The following is a 17,838-nucleotide window of genomic DNA, read 5'->3' on the forward strand; positions in this document are numbered from 1 at the left end:
TCTGTTGAGGTTATGCCAAAATGACATGCTGCTGAGTTTTGAGGAACCACAAAAGAAGAGTGTCAAAAATACATAAACCAATAAGTATCTCCTCACGTCCCTTAATGTTGAAGCAGCTTCCAGCTTAATGTTGCATTGACAAACATGCTGCCAGGAAACTTGCAGACATAAACGCTCTGCTGTCGAACATTGAGTAGGAGGGGACAAAGGAGTGAGTGAGATATGGAGCCAGAAAAAAGTGAGGCTGTAGTCTTACTGGATAGTTTTGTTGCCTGTAAATTTCCTTACAATTGGTTCAGCTTTTGTTGTTATGATTACCAATGACAGATAATCATTCAAACATCATTCCTGTTTGATTTGTAGATATAAAGGCCCAGTCTAGCATCATACTAGACCGGGTCTACTCAGGGAGACCATAGACTTCAATAACGAAGTTTCAAAATGTCCGAAAATGAATTTATCTGCTAAATACTCCTGAATCTTGAATAATAATCAAATGTATTATATTTTTGTTTAAGTTTTTGAAAGAATTCATTAGCATGCTTATTCCCAAAAGTAAAACATGTACATTATCAGTCAAATGTGCAGTAAGTCCTTAATGAATATTTGGGTTGGATCTGAATATTTTCCTTGGTTGAAAAATTTAAAACATTACCCATTCAAACAGTTATTCACATACATATTTTTATCTGTAAACTTAGCCAAATTGGGATTTGTTCTAATCATTTTAGTTGTACAAGAAGTAAGATACGGAGAGATGAGATAAAAAAAGTAAAAAAATAAAAAAATAAAATAGAAAGAGGAGTGGGGAAAGTCAAATCTAAAAAGTAGAGACTGAAGGCCAGGAGGCATCAGCTGAGGGAGATCATTACAGTGTTAGGAAGAAAAATAATATCTCTCTTTTTGCCTGGATTGGAACATTGCAAACCTCATCTCCTTGCATTGCTATCTATCACATACAAGCATTGCCTCAGCTGAATTTTGACGTTTGGTGAAATTGGTTTTCCCAAATTAGTCTTTTAGCTGCATCAAAGTCAGATAAGACGCCCACAGAAATCTGAGTGAAGCAACAGCGGCTTTTGTATGAACTTGCACTCGGTGTTTAAGTCTGATTTTAACTGAATATTTAAGATAAATGCTATTCTGGGAGTTAATAATTAATCAAGTCTTATAATTGGGGTTGCCTCAGTTAACGTACTTTTACAATTTTTCTTATTGTCCATGTAGTGCAGCTAAAGCCTATTTAAACTCACTTCTTGCTATGAAGTTATTAACTTATTCAACAGGCAGACCTCTTACTTTTTAGTTCCACTGGATGGTTTCTGTATGTTTTTTTTCCTGTAATGTCAGAAACGTATACATTTTTAAATTTAAAATAATCAGTTTAAGCTTTGTTAAATAACTTTTAACAAGTCTGACCTGGAATATCCATTTCTTTGCCATCTGTTTCAACAGTAAAGGAAAAGACCTTAATACATTAACAAGGTGTTCATAATATGCACCACATAGCAAACACTTTCTCAAAAAGATAGGAAACGGTGTGACAGCAGCTTAAAAATCAAGGAACAACGCAGAAAGAAGCTCATAAGGCTCACACAGTGGAATGTAATATCTTTCCATTTGACATTTGTCTGAGCTTTGTACTTGGATATTTCCCCACTGGTAAGATATATCGCCTTTGCTTTTCAGCCATAAGCATTTCTGTCCTCTTGTGAAGAGCAAAGCAAATAGAGGTATTGTTGGTGGGACTACGTCCAACTCCCTGCATTAATTACCCAGTGTTTTTCCTGTCTGTCTTTACAATGAACAATATATTTAAGTGCAGCTAAATATATATTTGTGGTATTGGTTGTGGCACCAATTTTTTTTTGTCCAATTTGTTTTGCAGTAGCGTAAAAAAAGCCTCACCGCTTTCTTGATAATTGTTTATAAATTCATTATGCTGGTTTTAAACACAGTATTAAACAAAGTTAATAAGATTGTAACACACCATGCCTGAAATAGGAGCACAGTGTGCATCAAATCATATGTGGCTTTTATATGTTAAATAATAAAAGCCACATTATGTTAAATAATAAAAGCCACAGGATGGAAATAATTTTTTTCTGTGTAATCAAAAATAGTTAGCAGATTACAGTAAATTGAACTGCCATGTGAAGAGTTTCATTTTTTCTCCCATTAAATATTTTGTATATTTTAAAAAGAAATATTCTGTGGACTTCAGCTGCCATTGTATCAAATGTGCAAGGCAGTGCTGTTTTCGAGGAAATGAAGTCTGCAAAGCTGTGATGTTGTGGACTGAAGTGTGAACCCCCAGATATTTACCAGTGTTTTATTTGTCAGTTAGTCTCTCAGCTTCATCTGATCTCTGCACATGGAAAAACTCAAAGAAGGGGCGAAGGAGGAAGCAAAAATAAATGACCGTGCAGGCTCCTGGGAAACAGTGGTAATTCTCAGATCACCATCATTCTGGGATTAAAGATGTCTATGTTTATAGGAGAACTGAGCCAATATAACATCATGATGTGTTTTATTGCATTGCAATATAGATCCTTCACTCACGCAGTAACAGAGAAGTCATTTTTTTTCCCCCAAGTCAAGTGTCAAGTTTTTCTCCCCAATTCAGAGTCACCCTTTTATCTGACCAAATTACATTTTTTATCAATTTGACCCTGAAATTGCTGTCTCTTTTTTATAACTAGAAGTGTTGGTTACCCTGGAAACACCTTTTATGTTTCCAAACAGACTTCCTCAAAGTAACAGTTAGCTGACATGTTCCACATGTCTACTCACACACAAAACCCATAACCAAGACTAAAGTGTTGAATAAGGCTTTTTGTCTTGAGTAAAAGCCAAAAATCGCCTGACATGAACGGGTTAAATTTCAATAAGTGTTGCAGCTTGCTTTATTTTATTAGCTACATGTTTAACTTGAGCAAATAAGTTGTCCAGATGCTATCAGCAGCAACATTAGGAGACTTGTTCTGGTGTTGTCTTTATGCCTTTGTGCTTAAATCCTTTTATCTCCGATCCTCCTTGGTTCCCAGAACTGATATAGTGAGTCAAGCCGTTGCATTTTTGCTGTCAAGTTAACATTGTGATGCTTAAATGCAGTATCCTTGTACCACAGACGTTTATTGTAGAGATGGATAAATCAGAGTTTTGTGGCTGATTTTCAGTCTCAACTGTTGTCAAGCGTTAACTTGCTGGTATTGACTTTAGCTGATTCCAGTTTAACCTGAGCACTCTAATTAACTGTATCTTTAATGTTTATCCTTCCTGCTGTGAGTGGTCAATAGTTTTGTGATGTCCCTGCATTATAAAGAGGAGAGCAACACCATTAAAAAAACAAACAAAAAAAAACAACCTTATTGATCATTTAACAGGCAGGACACTATTGCACTACTAATTAACAGCAGATTTATTTGCCATGTTTATCTGGTGTCTTTAGAGTATCTTTTCCCTCAACGTCGGAGTAATGCAAAGAAGCAATGCATTACAATGCACAGTCTTGAGCATACTGTGCAGGATTTAGGTGAAAGTTATCGGAGAACCTGCCTTTCATTTTTGTAGACAAAAGGTGTTTATTATAATATGTGTTTTCCTATCATCATTTCTCCTTCATTCTCGTCTTCAACACTATATCACAATCATGTTTCCCTTGAAGGCATACTCTAAAATGTGAAGGCTTCTTGTCTACGTGTCTAGCTTATTTATAGTATATTTTGTTTTCATTAGTGTAAAGTGTTTCATAATGATCTGAGGTAAAATATTCACACTGAACTAACACTCAGAAACATGAACATCTGATTCTAAAAACCTAAAACCCATTCAAGGAACTCTTTCCAACTGTATGGTAGGTAAAGTTAGGAACAAAAACAATTTGCACTTAAATATTCTGAAATTTATTCCCTTTTCTCTTCCTTTTTAAGGACATCAAGTTTCAGTATTTACCTCCCTCTTTGTTTGGCCATGTCCTGGAGTGTTTTGTAAAGCTCAAGCAGATTTTTTTCAAATGTCACTCTGACTCTAAAAGGTTAGACGTTTTACATGTAGAGACAGGGACTGAGTTGCTATCAAGCCGGTGCCGAAGTGCCTCTGGGTATAAATCCACTGACAAACGGCAACAGACTTCTGTTCAAAAATCAGTTTATGCTGATTCAGAAAGTTGTTTACAGAGCACGGTATCTCCAAACTGCAACATGTACACTAGATATCAGAAGAATGCAGCTCTCTTTTTCCCAACGCACTTTGATATTTTGTGGGTTTTATTTATTTCCAAGAAACTTTTCTGTCTTTTCTGATGATTAATTGAATTGCTGACTTACTTTTGACTCTCTTTTTCTGTTTTTAAATTCAGCTAAAAGCAGCAATAATTTAGTCGACTGTGGTTGGTTGGTTTCTCATCAAGTATTCAAAACCTATTTACCATTGAGTGATTTAAAAATGATAAAAATATAATATATTTATGGCAATGTGTTTGTGGAATTAATTTTATTCAGTTCATAGTTAACAAAAAAACTAAACTAAAGTTCTGCTTACTGATAAGCAGAACTTAAGCAGAACTAGTTTGACAAATCTAGTAACTCTTTTTATTTTAAAGTCGTCAACAAGTTGGTGTTGATGGTTATAGGTGTGGCGATTCTCTTGCAGTGATCTTTGCTGCAGCAGATGTAAAGAAACCTCCACTGCAGACACTCTGCTGTTGAATTACTGCTTAGTGAAAAAAATGCTCATTGTTCCCTTTTTTATTTTGCTTTTTATGACTCTTCCTTCTTTGCACAGTCTGCTTTGGAAGCTCCAGAAAAATCCACAGAACCAAACCAGGGTTTTTTATCAGTTTATACAGACTGTAGATAGCATCCCGTTCTTCACCACAGACTTATAAACTTATGAATTTCATGCTATAGAAATATCTCTATGTGAACGTTGTTAAACTGAGCGCGTATCTTCTAACTTGTAAATAAATCTCTAGGGGCAAAGTGTGAAAATGAAACAAATCATTAAAGGGATTTCTGGTTGTTGAAAGTATACACACTCCTGTGAAAAACTGCAGATTTTATGGGATTTAGAATATGAGACAATGAGAAACATTTTCAAACTTTTTTTTTTTTCACAAGACATTACAAGAGACCTGTATGTGCTACATGTAACAACAATATAGAGAAATATGTGACGGCCTTTTTCTAACACAAACAGATAAATTGCATGGATATGTATGCTTGTATGTCACAGACACTTACTCATAATTTTGATGTTGCATGTTGAGAGTGAATATTTTTGAAAATTCATATTTAATGGGTAAGAATTGCTGTTGGATATTTGCTGGGTTTGGTCAGGCTGCATCACCTCCAGGCTGTTAGTCGATGCAGCACTGGGTGAACTGGGTGTGTGTTGCAGAGTTTTGTGCTCTGTATCTGGGAAGAGAGCTGTAGCTTGGCATTCAGTGTTAATGACTCATAAGTAGAGAACCACTTGTTCTTTTGTTGATGGGAGTGTATCACAGAAGGGTGGTTTTTATCATGTACGAGATTAGTCGGAGCTCATTTAGTAATTAGGGGGATTTCGTCTTTTTATGTTCTATAGTGTTCGTTATATGCTTTCTAAACATTTTAAAGCATATTCAGTCATCTTTTTTCCCCATCAGGTGCATATTTTATTGTTCTGGATTGTTTGTTTTTTTTTGTTTGTTTGTTTGTTTAGATAAGGTCAGGATTAATAATTGCTCCTGGTTTGTGAGTGCCTTTTACGTCTACATATGTGGGTGGAGTGAGGTTATTTAATCATGGCTGCTCAAGTTTAATAACCTTTAGGGAGTCATCATAAGGGTTCAACATATTGAACATTCTGTAGTTTAAAGAGCCACTATATTTGTGCTGATACTTTTGTTTGTGTATTTTGACAGGACTTTGTGACAGTGGTGACAGCGAGTAACCGCGTTGTTCTGTCCGAAACACTAAAATCACATAAATGTCCCTCTCCTACCCTCTCTTTCAAACCCATCACTCCCTGTTTCTGTCACACACACACTCCAGCACACCTTCTCTCTTGCTCTCTCACTGTTTGCTTTGTTCTCTCTTGTTCCATGAAAGATTTATCAGCTGTGTAGCAAAATCACAGAGCCCTTATTTAAACTTGTAGTCTCTCTTCATTTGCCTAAGGCTCGAATAAGCAAACTTGTCTGGAAAAAGTCTTCATTTCTTTCTCAACAGTTTTATGTCAGTGTGTTAGTCGGGTGGGCGTCCAATTTGATCTTGTAGTAAGTGATGCAAGTGTGTGTAACCCAATGCCTGTTTGACCTGCCGCAGGAGGAAGGAGCTGTCGAATGTGCATGTACTGTTTGAACACTGTTCCACCCTGACACATCAAGAACAATTACAGAATGCTTAAATCCTATTGATTTTGACACAGAGAAGCAGAGATCAATGTGTTTTCTTGTCTGTGTAAAGTGCGTACTTAAAGTATTCGTATCCCTTTACACTTTGCGCATTTTGTCACACTACAACTGCACAAGTCAATGTATCGTACTGAATTTCATGTGATGCATCAAACACCAAGTAGGAAATAATAATGAAGTGGGCAAAACAAAGATTCATGGTTTTCAAAACGTAAAAGAAAAATCTGGACAGTGATGCATGGGTTTACATTTACCCACTTTACTCTAATCTCTACAATGTCTTGTCCAGCACAAGGGCCTTCAGAGGGATCTGTTTTGTGAACGCCTTTTGCTTGACACAGATCACAAACAAAAGAACACATCGGACTGAAAATAAGAAATCCATCGCTAAAAGTGTGCTTTTGCAAAATCTCATTGCAGAGTTCAAAAAGTCAAACAGGGAACAAAGCAAACTTTTGGAAGAAGGTGCTCTGGTCTGACAGAAACACTGCGTGTGTCCTGCCAATACCATGCTTCACCTTTCTTGTTTCAGTACAGATATGCTTTCCTTCAGCGGGGACTTGAAGCTGGTCAGAGTTGATGAACAGAAGGAGGAAACGCATAAGCTCATTGTAATCATAAAAGTGACTCCTGTCGGAGCTGTTAACAGCTGAATGTTTATTCTGTTGCAGTGTTGCGTCTTCTAAAGGACGGAGTAGACCCCAACACTGCCACTTCCTCAGGGGGATCTTTGCTGCACCTGGTAAGATACTCCCATTACGATCGTAGTTTTAATAACCAAATAAGGAACAGCCCATCTATGAATATTTTTTTTTCTTTTTCTATTTTTGTTGTTGTTGTTGTTGATGATCTCCTCAAGGCCTTAATAATTTTCTTTTCAGAAGACTCTAATTACCAACAGTTCTGCACAATAGATTTTTACAAAGATCAATTACCATGCCACATGATTTTCCACACGTATTAATTATCATACGATGGTTCTGTTTCAAGGCTGTGCTTCTGGATATACGCTTTTCCCAAGTGTGGGATTTGAATTACTAATGGGAATCATGGTCTCTGTTTTTTCTGCAGTGTGCCCGCCACGATAACGTGTTTGCAGCTGAGCTCCTGATCGAGCGAGGCCTAAATGTCAACCAGCAGGACGATGACCTGTGGACAGCCCTGCATGTAGCATGTGTGTGCGACCACGCAGATATGGTGCTGCTGCTCCTTCTGGTGAGCATGATCCACAAACACAGACATGCAACTAAGTGGGAGGACTGATTCACTAACACTACATGCAACAGAGCACTTTATGGTTGCAGTGAGATTGATTTCACCGATTTCTTTAACTCTGTTTGAGTTACTCACAAATTATGCTAGGGGTTTGTCTTGGTTGGCCTTCAGATTTCTGGCTGAAGTTGCTTGCAGCTTGTCAGCCTGCTGGCATCACTCATCTGATGATTTCCTTGGACTGTTGGCATATTTCATTGATGAGGGCTTGTTTAATTCAGAGGCCCTCAAAGATGACTTTTCATTCCTTTACAAGCCCATTTACATCTTCATAAATCAGAATATTTCCAAATTTTGCATTACTATGATATCAAAGAGAACGCTTATTCTGTGGAGAGTGCCTTGACAAGAGCTAAGGTTGCACTGATTAGATCCACAACGAGAAATGTGCCAGCTGCAGGGGAGGGCATGCACATCCAGCCTAGTCACTCAATGGGTTGACCCGGCTCTGCTGGTGCTGATTAGACCCACGGAGGACTGACTGGTGTGAAGAGCGCTACAGAATCTTGTACAGCCTGGTTCCTCTGATTAGCTCCTGAGTGATTGCTGTTAACCTTCTGTTAGATCAGAATAAGACGATTCTGGGAAGAATAAAAACATCTGAAGAAATCCTTGGAAACTGGTGTTAATTCACACCAGCTGCTACTGTATGGTATGGCATATATGTGAGGATGCTTGTGCGTATTTGGATGCATTTAATTTCCTTCCAAGCAGACTCATTTGCTGCTTCACTGGAGACTGTGACTAAATGTTTACCCATTGCAACAGAGAAAGCTTTTTTCCTGCGAACGAGCCATACAAACAGGAGTAAACTCTGTAGGAACATATGGTAATGGAAAATGAAGGTTGTTTTATAGATGAAAATTTATTTCTTTATGCATGGTAGCAAGACTATGACTGTGCAACATGTTTAGAGGTTTAAAACTTTGTAAAATCATGCTTCCGATCAAAGACTGTCCTGTTGGATATGAACGGCAATTTTATCATTGATAGGTTGTGGCAAATTTTAAAAACCCAATTTGATTGGAGGCTAGTATTAATTTCCAGTTCCTTGTTCCTTCTAAGTACCTTTTATTGTTACCTGTATTGTTATAATTTGAAAGTCAATTTGGATTAAAGCATCTGCCAAATACATAAGCATTGAAAACAAACTGTGCTTAGCAGTAGCAGCAGTCTTCCTATCACTAATTTAAAAACATTTTGTATTAATTCATTTTAGTGGTATTTTCTTAGGCTGATGGGAAGGGATTTCAACTTTAGAGGAAAGACCTCTTCAGTATGAGATAAACCTTGAGTTACACTTTGCACATTTAGTTTGATTTGATATACTGAAGAATGAATGAAGGGTTCCACCAATACAGCATTTTGAATGACAATTCAAGATTTCATAGACTTATTTTGTAGTTGGAAAACTTGAGTTTTATTAGTTTAACACTTATGATCTTCCTTTCTCACTACAATCCTATCACCTGTTCATTCCTGTTGGTGGTGGGTAATAATTTCTTGTTTGTCCTTTTCTCTTGTCCATTTTGCTGTTTGCTGCCAGAATTTTTATGGTCACAATTTTGTTTTACAACTTATTGTGTAGAATCTTACAGCATCTTTTCTGTGATTTCCTAAACATTTTACAGTACCTAAGGTCTAACTTGTAAGCAGTAAACCACTGATGTTTGTACCAGCTCCTATCTCTTTGTCAATGGTTAAACATTGACCAAATGTGAAGACAACAAATTGAAGAAGAAAGAAAAAACTGAGATCAAGTTCATCTATTGCTTACAAATATTCAAATCTTTTGATGACCTTAATCTTAGACAGGCTGCTGCATGAAATACTAGACTCAGAGTCAGTACAGGGACAAGACATCTAGCAGCCGAAGTGACACGGCAATGCTGACGATAATTACAGGTTGATTTGTTTTCTTTGATTTTGCCAATTCTTCTACCTGCTGCTTAGTGAATTATAACTTTCTGTTTCTAAATAATTACGAGATGCTTCTCTGTCTGAGTGGCTGTAAGTGATCTTCTTTAGGTGCTCAATCTAAAAGGTTTACATTCCAACCGGAAATTGAAGAGTGGTCTTACCGAAAGGAGCCTGATTGAGCCATCCTTATCTTTGACTGGCACAGGAAGGAACACACCAGCTAATATGTTCTAATCTGTTCGGTCCTATTCTGCCATCTCTTTCCTCATTTCTCTTCCATTGCTCTGTGCGTCTCTCCATGATTTCCTGTCTCCAATTTTCATGCAGGGAAACTGAATGTTTTTTTGTTTTTTTTTGCTGACGGAGAGGTTTGCCAGTAGTCTCTCATGGGCACAGCGAGGGGTGGGGGTTGATGAGAAGATGGAGTACTTAGCAGCCAATGATATTAATTCCCTTATCTTCTGCTTCCAAACAGCAGGGAAGCAGGCCATTAATAAACTGTGTTGTTTCCAGTATTTTGCCAAATGCTCCATTTTTGGACATTGACTGTTTAAAAAATGCTGGTGGGATTTGGTGAGGTTGGAATTTAGCAAATGAAATGATATTTGTAAATGCCAAAACACTAAGAATAAATATAATGTTCTATGCAATAAAAGACTCCATCCTCTAGCTTGTGATGTTGTGTTGAAACAGCTAAGACTTTGCTATGCTTAATTAAAGCACATGGTTTAGCACATGGTTCTGATTTTTGACAATCTTAACCTGCATTTAACCTTCCCTTAAGAGTATAGGTGTACAAACTATTTTTAACAGATTTGTTATTCAGAAACTTCAATTTAATTTATTTTCTTTTCATTTTATTTTGTGTTGAAATTTCCTAAACTAGTTGAAATTTATTTTTGAGTTTAGTCAGAGCAGTCTGGCTAAAAGAGAACTACACTCGGGAAAAAATATACACATATATATATATTTTTTGCCTGAAACCACTACCGCTGTTGCTGCTTTCTTTGCTAGAAAATTATGAATTCATATCTGCAGAACTCTGAGACTTTTGAAAAGACATTCTCTACTGAAAACCCCAGGCTTTTTCATCTACTTTTAATGTAAGAAAACATTTCTGGTTCTTGGTTTTTCAGGCAGACGGGGCTTAGGAATGACGCATATAGCGACTGAAAACATCTTTTATATAAAATCCTTATTAGGAGTCAATTTCTCTGTGCATCTTTGGTCATTTTGCTTCTAGATTCATCACAGGATGCAGCGACATTGCCCTACCAATGCAACTATTGTTCTACAAAAAAAAGAAAAAAAGAAAATCCCCTATCAAAAAATGTTACTTTGTTACATTTATCAAATTACGCTGAATATTGGGGTAAATAATGCTTATTTTCTGTATAAATAATATTATCAAATGTAAATACAGTCTGTAACTGTTATCACACAATTACTTTTATCACGATATATTTCTCTGCTGAATGAAATTGAATTGTATTGTTCATCCCTATTTACTGTCAAGTTGTGAGCTTTTCTCTGCTGGTTGTTGGAGTTGGTCTGTCAAAACACAACTGTTGAAATAGAAGTGCAACAACACATTTTTGGCATGTGCTAATCATGATAGGTCACATTTTTTTGTGTTACAAGCCAGTGTATTTTGTCGCATCCCATGTTTTTATATAAATTGTTTTGTTGTCTCTGCTCTTTGCTGGCTTCTGTCCAGCTAATTTTCAAACCTGGTCCTCTGTGACTGAGCAAGCCCAGATCTGTTAACCTTCCTGACAGAGTGGTATTGACTGTTTCTGGACCTGGAAGTTAATTGTGCATTCAAGCCGACTTCTTCATTATCAGTAATGCAGTGCACAGCTGTACCGACTGTAAGGACGCCATAAACGACAACACCCTAAATGGAGTCCAAACAGCTGCAAATACTCAGAGTATTTCTTAGACTTGGGGATGAAAATGTAAAATCAGAAAGATGAGGTTAGAAAGTGGACTGTGTGCTTGTGTGACATGTACAGAATATTATGTAATGTTGTTTTTGTTCTGCACCTCCCCTCCAATCAGGTTCTTTGCTTTTCAAAAGGTGCTTCAGACTTTGATATTTCCTGTCTGTTATGCATAAGTGATTAAGTAGCTGCTGGTTGTTTCCAGTCTTATTACCTGCAAATTGGTTTGTATATTCCTGCAGCCAACTTTCATTGGCAAGAAAAAAAACATCTTTCACCAAATAAATGCTGACACGCGATAGCGTCACAGAGAAAAAAGAAAACATATTCAGAAACTGTAATTGAAAACCTCATGCATCCTTTTTTTGTGTGGTTGAAATAAATGTTTTATAAACAATAATAAATTTATGTTTCAAAACTTTGCTGAAGTAACTTTTTACATGATCTGCTCCAGGTTGAGAGTTTCAAAATAATTTTAAAAGAAAATTCTTCTCTATTAACTTGATTTCAAAGAATACATTTTGTTCTGCCTGCTGTTCCCACCGCATGCTTTATGAATGCATGCTTTTCTTCATCTAGAAAATACTTAGTTTTACTTTCACGTTTTCCAGTCATGCCATAGAACCTTTTAAAAGTCTTAGGTAAAATATTGTAAAACTAAAGAAATTTACATGGAAATGTCAACATTGTCACTTACACATAAAGATGTAGATGTAGGAATTAAAGGGATAAATACAATTATCTTTACCTTTTGATAACCTATTAACATCAACAAAAAAAAAAGAAAAAAAAGTTGATTTGGCGGTGAGCTACACTTTACACAAAATGATACAGATTTCACGGTATCACTAAAAACAAACATCACATGATACCATTTCATTTAAGTTCAGATATTTATAACCCTATCCCTGCTACTACACCTATATTATTATAACACATTGCTGTGGTAGTTATTTGGCTGCCTTCCATGACGCTGCAATGACACACAGGTGCAGAACGGATCAGTGATTTGTCACTAAATGGTCATATGCAACACAACCATTTAGCATTTCGACTTATTACATTCACTACTCAGATTTTCTTTGAGTTTCATGCTCTGCTGTAATACTATGGTGTCACCTTTTTTGTAAAGCTGAGGAAAACTGAGGGGTTGAACTGGTGCTCATGATGCAATGGAGTGGATCTGTAGCCATCTTCTTTTTTTTTTTTTAAGGCCATTTTACTCAGTGTACTGACATGGCAGAGCAGAGGAAGCACCACTTCCATTCTCTAGAGGGAAACACCTTTTATAAACCCCCCTCTGTCTCAGACATGTAATTAGAAAACATTGATTAGGTTCCGGAATCACTTAAAGCCTTTTGTCTTATCTCCTGCTGTGATGGTGAGCTGTAGTAGATGCACTCTTGTTGAGTAAGCACACATTAATCTCTTGACATACATGGATAAATGTAGGCTACTGAATCCCTCACCCCTAACTCTCAGGTGATTATCTAATAATTTATTTAATTCCCAGTATTTCTTCAGTGCCAGTCAGATCTGCACCTGAAATGCCTCGATAATTAGTTCCAGTTCCAAAAAGACAAGCATTCATGAGACCCGAATTATCTCAGATTCAGGTCTCATGAATGCTTGTCGTTTTCTTTTTTTCTTTCTTTTTCTTTTACAGGCCGGCGTTAACATTTTGCTGCAGGATATCAATGGAAACATTCCTCTGGACTACACTTTTGAGGGGACAGAGACCAGCTATATTCTCCGAAAATATCTGGAGGACAATGGTGAGCCTTTCTGCGAATCTGTGGTTTTTTTTATGTTCATTTTGTAATCTCTTTTCCCTCCTTTGAGTACGGTGAAACATTTTTTTGTCATACTCCATATTTCCTGCTGTTCACAAACCATAAATGCTTAGTTTAATGTTTAATTTACACCCACGCTGGATCTGTGCTAAATGGTAAAATGAGCTGCTCTGAACGTCACCCTGTTTGAAGGTGAAATGCAGCCACAGGCCCGCTGATAGCAAAATTTGATTTGGATCGTCGTCTACTATGGAAGAAAGGACAAGGTCAATAGTTCAGCTGAAATGGAAGAGATAAAAGAGCAGGAAGATGAAACTGATTGAGAACTGAATGAGAAGCAGTAAAAAAAAAAAAAACATGCTTTTAAATAAAACATGCACAATGTGCATGAACAGTTATAGAAAAAATATTCTTTCCCCCGTTTGAATGTAACATCAACCTGCATGAGCCTGCAACAAATCACATGACAAATGGCACAGTTCTTTCATAGGATCGTGGATTTATCAAGACCACCCACCACAGACACACGCACACACACCGCAATGTTCATTTCAGCTTTCCTCCTTCTGTCACCCCCATGTTGTGATCTCCCAAACCCACCCCCTTCCCACTGGGATTTGCCTCCATGAAGCATACCCTCACTCACAAGGGCTCCATCAGCCTCTGTTGCTATAGCAACAGGGTTGTATGCTGTCTGTCTTTATCAAGTTTGCGCAGTTACAGAAAAGACAGATTGTCCACGTTTGAGGATGCCAGGAGGTGGGTGCTGAGGGTAAACGTCCTCTCATTCTCCTTGATGAGTCACTGCCTTTCGTGACGCGTTAGTCAAGTCTAATCGAGACGTTGCTTGAAGGAATTTCATTTGAAAACGATAAAATATGCAGTTCTGCTCAGAAGTTTGCGTAGACTTTTCAATAGCATAGACGTCCAGAACTTTTCATGTGTCTATTGAACCGTTGTTTTTCTTTGGTGGCATGAATGTACAGACTCTGGCTCTTTCTCAATGTCCACTGGAGAATAAATAAACAGGAAGAGACAATAACATAAGTGGATGGGTTTGAGGTCATTGTCATGACCAAACACCCAGTTATGACTAGGTTGCAACCCTCTGATTAAAACTGACAGATGAAGACCAAGATCGAAGCGCCTGCTTCAAAATCACCACCTGGAAAATTCACAGCTGCTCAGACAGACAAGCCAGATACCTTTTTGATGAACTTAAAAATAAGACATTATGCTCAGATTAGCAAAAGACTTTGCTGTTTGGCCATTATGCCTGTAAGAGTATCTTTGAAGAGCTCAGGTAAGCCTTTCAGACTTGGAAAAATAACGGGACAGTGGTCAGGTATGGGGCGGTATCATTACTGCACAAAGTAAATGGAATGATAAAGAAAGAGAATTATCTTTGAATTCTACTGCCTCACCTTAAATCCGTCAAAAGTGGGACACAATCCAGCCAGGATAATGACTCCAAAAACATCAAAACAGCTTTAACCCTGTAGTATCCAATGTTATAATATTATGTCATCTATATGCTGACCTTTCTTCTAGTGTTTTTACCAAGACTTGGAAATTGAGCTTTATTGTTCAGTTTTAGAATGTTGTTACTTAGGAAATTTGCATAAGTTCCTCCACAGGATCTCAAAGTAACAACTTGAAAAACCTGTTATTCCCAGATATGGCCATCAACATCTCTGCAAATATCTCACAGTGATTCGATGAAGCAGATTATTCTAAAAAAAAAATAAAAATAAACTGTCTTTTAAAAAACTGGGGGGCGATCAGTACCATGTCTAGAGCATTGTACAAAATGCAAAAATTATTTTATATCATAATTAATCTTACCTTTAACCTTACAAAAGCAAAGCGATCTGAAAACATCGCATTTCCTGCAAAACGATCTACGAGGTTGAACTCTTTCGATGTCCACATCTTTGTGGGTTAAGAGTGAATGCAGCAGGCAGATTTTTTAATTCATTAATTCCCAGACTGCTGTGAATAAAGTAATATGTTTTTATTTGTGTGATATGGTCTGAGAGCAAAGAGCTCCGTCAAAAACAGATGGATCAGATCTCTGATGTGTGATAGATCTTGATTTTTAATCGCTTAAGGCTAGATTTGGGCTGTAGAATAACTCAGAAAGGTCACAGTAAAGAGACATCACATCAAATCAAGAGAGCTGAACACCAAACAGCTTCACAAATTACAACAGCAACAACAGGAAGTGACATCATACGCCTTACCTAATCCACGTTTAAGTTCTGCTGGTTTCATTAGGCAAATTAGATTCAAATTTTTACTACCAACTTTTGCTTTAAAAATCAACGTTAGTGTAATGCTGCATAATAATTCCTCTCTGTAAAAGCTATTCAGATGAATTATTAAAATGCCTGGATTGATATAATATTCACACCAGTGATGATTTTATGTAAACCTCTGACTGGAGTTGTAGGCATTGTGATCGTTCAGACGAGGGCTCTTCATTAAAATTTGCATAATTTGTCCTAGTGGACTGCGTGGGAGTCAGCCTTTTCAATTAGCCATGCAATGTTATCACTGGTGATATTTTATTTATTAAATACAAGCCCACACATTCATAGCTATTAGTTAGCACATCCTGGTGCAGTATTTCGTGACATTCCTGCCTTGATTTACGTAAAGTGTAATCTCCCTAAAAAGATTCAGGAAGAAGGAAACTCAGATGATTTTTGGTGATCTACAGATATTTTCATTCTGCAGTCTATCACTCTGCTCGTTTCTTTTCTAAGAAGCACCATGGCTAACCCAGAGCTGTCATCAAACCTTTCTGAGATAAGTTAAATCTGACAGCTGCTGCAGTTTATTATTTTAAACAATCATAATATGTTTTTTGGTGAATGTAATGCTTTCACAAGCTGAATGATCTCTCTCTATTCCTTCCAGTTAAAGATTATAGCTTTAAAATCGTAGGTTATTATACAATCATAAAGATTAAGACATTGATTAACTAATTCTACCAAAAATACATTGATGTTTACGGTTGAGACATGGTTAAATGTGAAAAATTTCAAGGGGTTTTAAAGGTTTTATAAGACACTATCGCTGTGTGCTTTCAGGGTCTACCTACAAACACTCTCTATTTCTGTGCTCCAATTTTATTTTTTATCTAATATGCAAACCAACAAGTTATAAAATCATTTGTGTAACGTTATTGTTGCTGTAGGTGTAAACGTGGCCTCCATGCACACCATGAAGACACAGAGGCCAACCACCATGCTGTCTGATGTTAAACATCTTGTAACCACCGGGGGAACCCTTAACCAGGCTAATGATGACGGAGTTACTTTGGTAATTTAACAATTCCTAAGGATTTTTGATAGTGACTTTTTTTTTTTGTTTCTGTTCCCATTTGATTTCTTCAATTCTCTTTTTATCAACTTATATGTTTGTTTGTTTTCTTGTTTTGTTTTTTAGTTATAATATGCTTTCTGTTTACATCTCCTCTTTCTAAAGCTCCACATTGCATCTGCCAGTGGCTACAGAGAGGTGGTGTCAGTGTTATTGGAGAGCGGAGCAGACCCCCATCCAGCTGACAACAACTTTTGGACCCCACTCCATTTGGCTGCAAAATATGGGCAGGTAACTTGCTGTTCAATGTTTTGACATTAATCAACTGGAAACCTAATTTAAACTGAACTGGCTCCATTGATCCAATAAGATAGCTTCAATTAATTAAAAAGTAAAGTAAAAAAGAGAAACTTATTGATGGATTCTTCCTTCACTGAACCTGCCTGTAGGCATCTGAGAGTGGGAATTGACGAGAACACGATTATCGTCGGAAAATGAGAAGAAATTAGCAAAACCATGGTTTCATGATCTTACTTAATTTGGAAGGATAATGTAAAAATGACTTTTTTGAGATTTGCATCATGTTATAATATTTATCCCCCATCGGAATCATATCTGCAGTGTTGCTTTGATTTTTTTCTTGCATGTTTGAGGAATCCTTGAACCATCTTTTCCACAAACTCCTCATTGGCTCAGTAGACTTGCAGTCCCACCAGGTCTTTTGCTAATTGCTGCTGCCACTAGTCTGGTGGAGCTGAGTGGAGAAGACTTGGGCGAGAGCTTTGGGTAAATAAACAGTGCTTAGGCACCTCCTAATGGTTGCCACAAGAGATTCAAGGATTCCTCAAACATGCATGAAAAAGTCAAAGCAAAGCTCCAGTTCTGCTCAGATCAGCTCAAAAAAGTGGATTGTTTTTGGCTCCTTTTAGCCAGAGAAACTTTCCATGACTGGTGCTTTATCTAGGATTTTATAAAAAACAAACAAACAAAAAAAACTTTAAACTACACGAATACAGTGAACAGACAGAAGAGTGGCTTTGAAAGAAAAAGTTTCAAAACCGTGGTTTAGTAGCTCATGTCTGAACCTAAGACTGTAGATCAGATTTTCAAATGAGAAGAAATGTTTTTTTTTTTTTTTTTTTTTTTTTTTAAAAAAGATTTTGGAAAGAAGGGGGTTAAGGTTTTG

At 37.0% G+C, this 17,838-nt stretch overlaps 1 protein-coding gene across 6 annotated transcripts in view; it reads left to right on the plus strand.

Annotated features, from left to right (window-relative positions):
• Positions 1-17,838, plus strand: part of myo16 (myosin XVI) — a 113,283-nt gene that overhangs the window by 29,878 nt on the left and 65,567 nt on the right. For all 6 annotated transcript variants that reach the window (XR_001426629.1, XM_015045961.1, XM_015045960.1 and 3 more), the window contains exons 3-7: positions 7,069-7,139; positions 7,469-7,612; positions 13,199-13,307; positions 16,528-16,652; positions 16,818-16,943. Coding sequence is in view for 5 of the 6 variants with exons in the window: in XM_015045961.1 (XP_014901447.1) it covers positions 7,069-7,139; positions 7,469-7,612; positions 13,199-13,307; positions 16,528-16,652; positions 16,818-16,943 (575 nt within the window). In the remaining variant the exon portion in view is untranslated. The remainder of the gene's footprint in view (positions 1-7,068; positions 7,140-7,468; positions 7,613-13,198; positions 13,308-16,527; positions 16,653-16,817; positions 16,944-17,838) is intronic.

Source organism: Poecilia latipinna, unplaced genomic scaffold, assembly GCF_001443285.1.
Source record: "Poecilia latipinna isolate Pla-1442-1.1 unplaced genomic scaffold, P_latipinna-1.0 Scaffold757, whole genome shotgun sequence".
Lineage (NCBI taxonomy): Eukaryota > Metazoa > Chordata > Actinopteri > Cyprinodontiformes > Poeciliidae > Poecilia > Poecilia latipinna.